This window comes from Pteropus vampyrus, unplaced genomic scaffold (genome assembly GCF_000151845.1).
Source record: "Pteropus vampyrus isolate Shadow unplaced genomic scaffold, Pvam_2.0 Scaffold794, whole genome shotgun sequence".
Taxonomy (NCBI): domain Eukaryota; kingdom Metazoa; phylum Chordata; class Mammalia; order Chiroptera; family Pteropodidae; genus Pteropus; species Pteropus vampyrus.
This window is the reverse complement of record NW_011889575.1, coordinates 30,955-32,129: the sequence shown is the minus strand read 5'-3', so window position 1 is coordinate 32,129 and position 1,175 is coordinate 30,955. Positions and strand designations below refer to the sequence as shown.

The following is a 1,175-nucleotide window of genomic DNA, read 5'->3' as shown; positions in this document are numbered from 1 at the left end:
GACCCCACCCCTTCCCTACCTGAGCGCTTCCTCCTCCACATCACAGCTCCAAACACAGCTCCAGTGACCACAACTCCAAGGAGGACCAGGGCAGCAATGACACCCACAATGGGGATGGTGGCCGGAGGAGGAGGCTCTAGGAAGGGAACAGATGGTGATGACCCTGACTCCGGGGCCTCAGCCTCAACCCTGCTGAAGTCCTCCAGGGGCTCCTGCTTCCCCTGAGAAAAGGCGCTGTGCCCAGGGCCCCCTCCTTACCCCATCTCAGGGTGAGGGGCTTGGGCAGCCCCTCATGCTGCACGTGGCAGGTGTATCTCTGTTCCTCTCCAGAAGGCACCACCAGTGCCACCCACTTCTGGAAGGTCCCGTTCCCCTCGGGCCTGGTCTCCACGGGCTCCATGTCCTGGGTCTGGTCCTCCCCGTCACGCTGCCAGGTCAGGGTGATCTCCGCAGGGTAGAAGCCCAGGGCCCAGCACCTCAGGGTGACCTCACGGTCAGAGATGGGGTGGTGGGTCACCTGTGTCTTTGGAGGGTCTGAGGAGAAGGGTCAGAAAATTCAGGAACTTTGGATCCCTCATGGGACACTCCACCAGTGCTCTGTGACCATGCTCAGAATGGACAGGACAAATGGGATGGGAGAAGGGAGCATAAAACCCAGACACCACACTGGACATAGGTATCTGGGATAATCTCCTACTCTTTAGAAAGTTCTAGAATTAGGCTGAGACAGGCCAGGGTCAGAGATAGGTCTCTGAAGTGGGGAGAAGGGATTCCTGGTCCTGACCTGGGTGGGGGCCAAATGACTCAGAAAAGCTAGAGTCAGACCTCAAAGCCACTGGGTGTGGGGCAGCGAACATGGCCTGAGAGAAAACGTCCCCAGGTTTCTCACAGCAGCTGCCACAGTCAAAGGGAACCGCTAGCTGACCAGTTATTCCCGAGATAGTCTCCCCCTCCTTCCCCGAAGACAGCACCCCTCATTGTCCCTGAGGGAAGGTGGGCCCTCTGGACGAGCCGCCCTCTGGTGCCGGATCTGAAAACCCACACGGACTCATTTTCCCGACCCACAGGAGGTGGGTGCTCTGGTCCCACTTTCCTCCATCCTTGGAGGCGCCCCCGGCCCCCGAGGGAGAGGGGAGGCCCCGCGGCCCCTCGCACCTGCGCGCAGCAGCGTCTCC

At 60.3% G+C, this 1,175-nt stretch overlaps 1 protein-coding gene across 1 annotated transcript in view; it reads right to left on the bottom strand.

Annotated features, from left to right (window-relative positions):
- Positions 1-1,175, bottom strand: part of LOC105309601 (patr class I histocompatibility antigen, A-2 alpha chain-like) — a gene marked incomplete at its 5' end in the record, with an annotated part of 2,794 nt that overhangs the window by 494 nt on the left and 1,125 nt on the right. The window contains 2 exons of the mRNA XM_011385778.1: positions 4-136; positions 259-534. Of these exons, the coding sequence (XP_011384080.1) occupies positions 4-136; positions 259-534 (409 nt within the window). The remainder of the gene's footprint in view (positions 1-3; positions 137-258; positions 535-1,175) is intronic.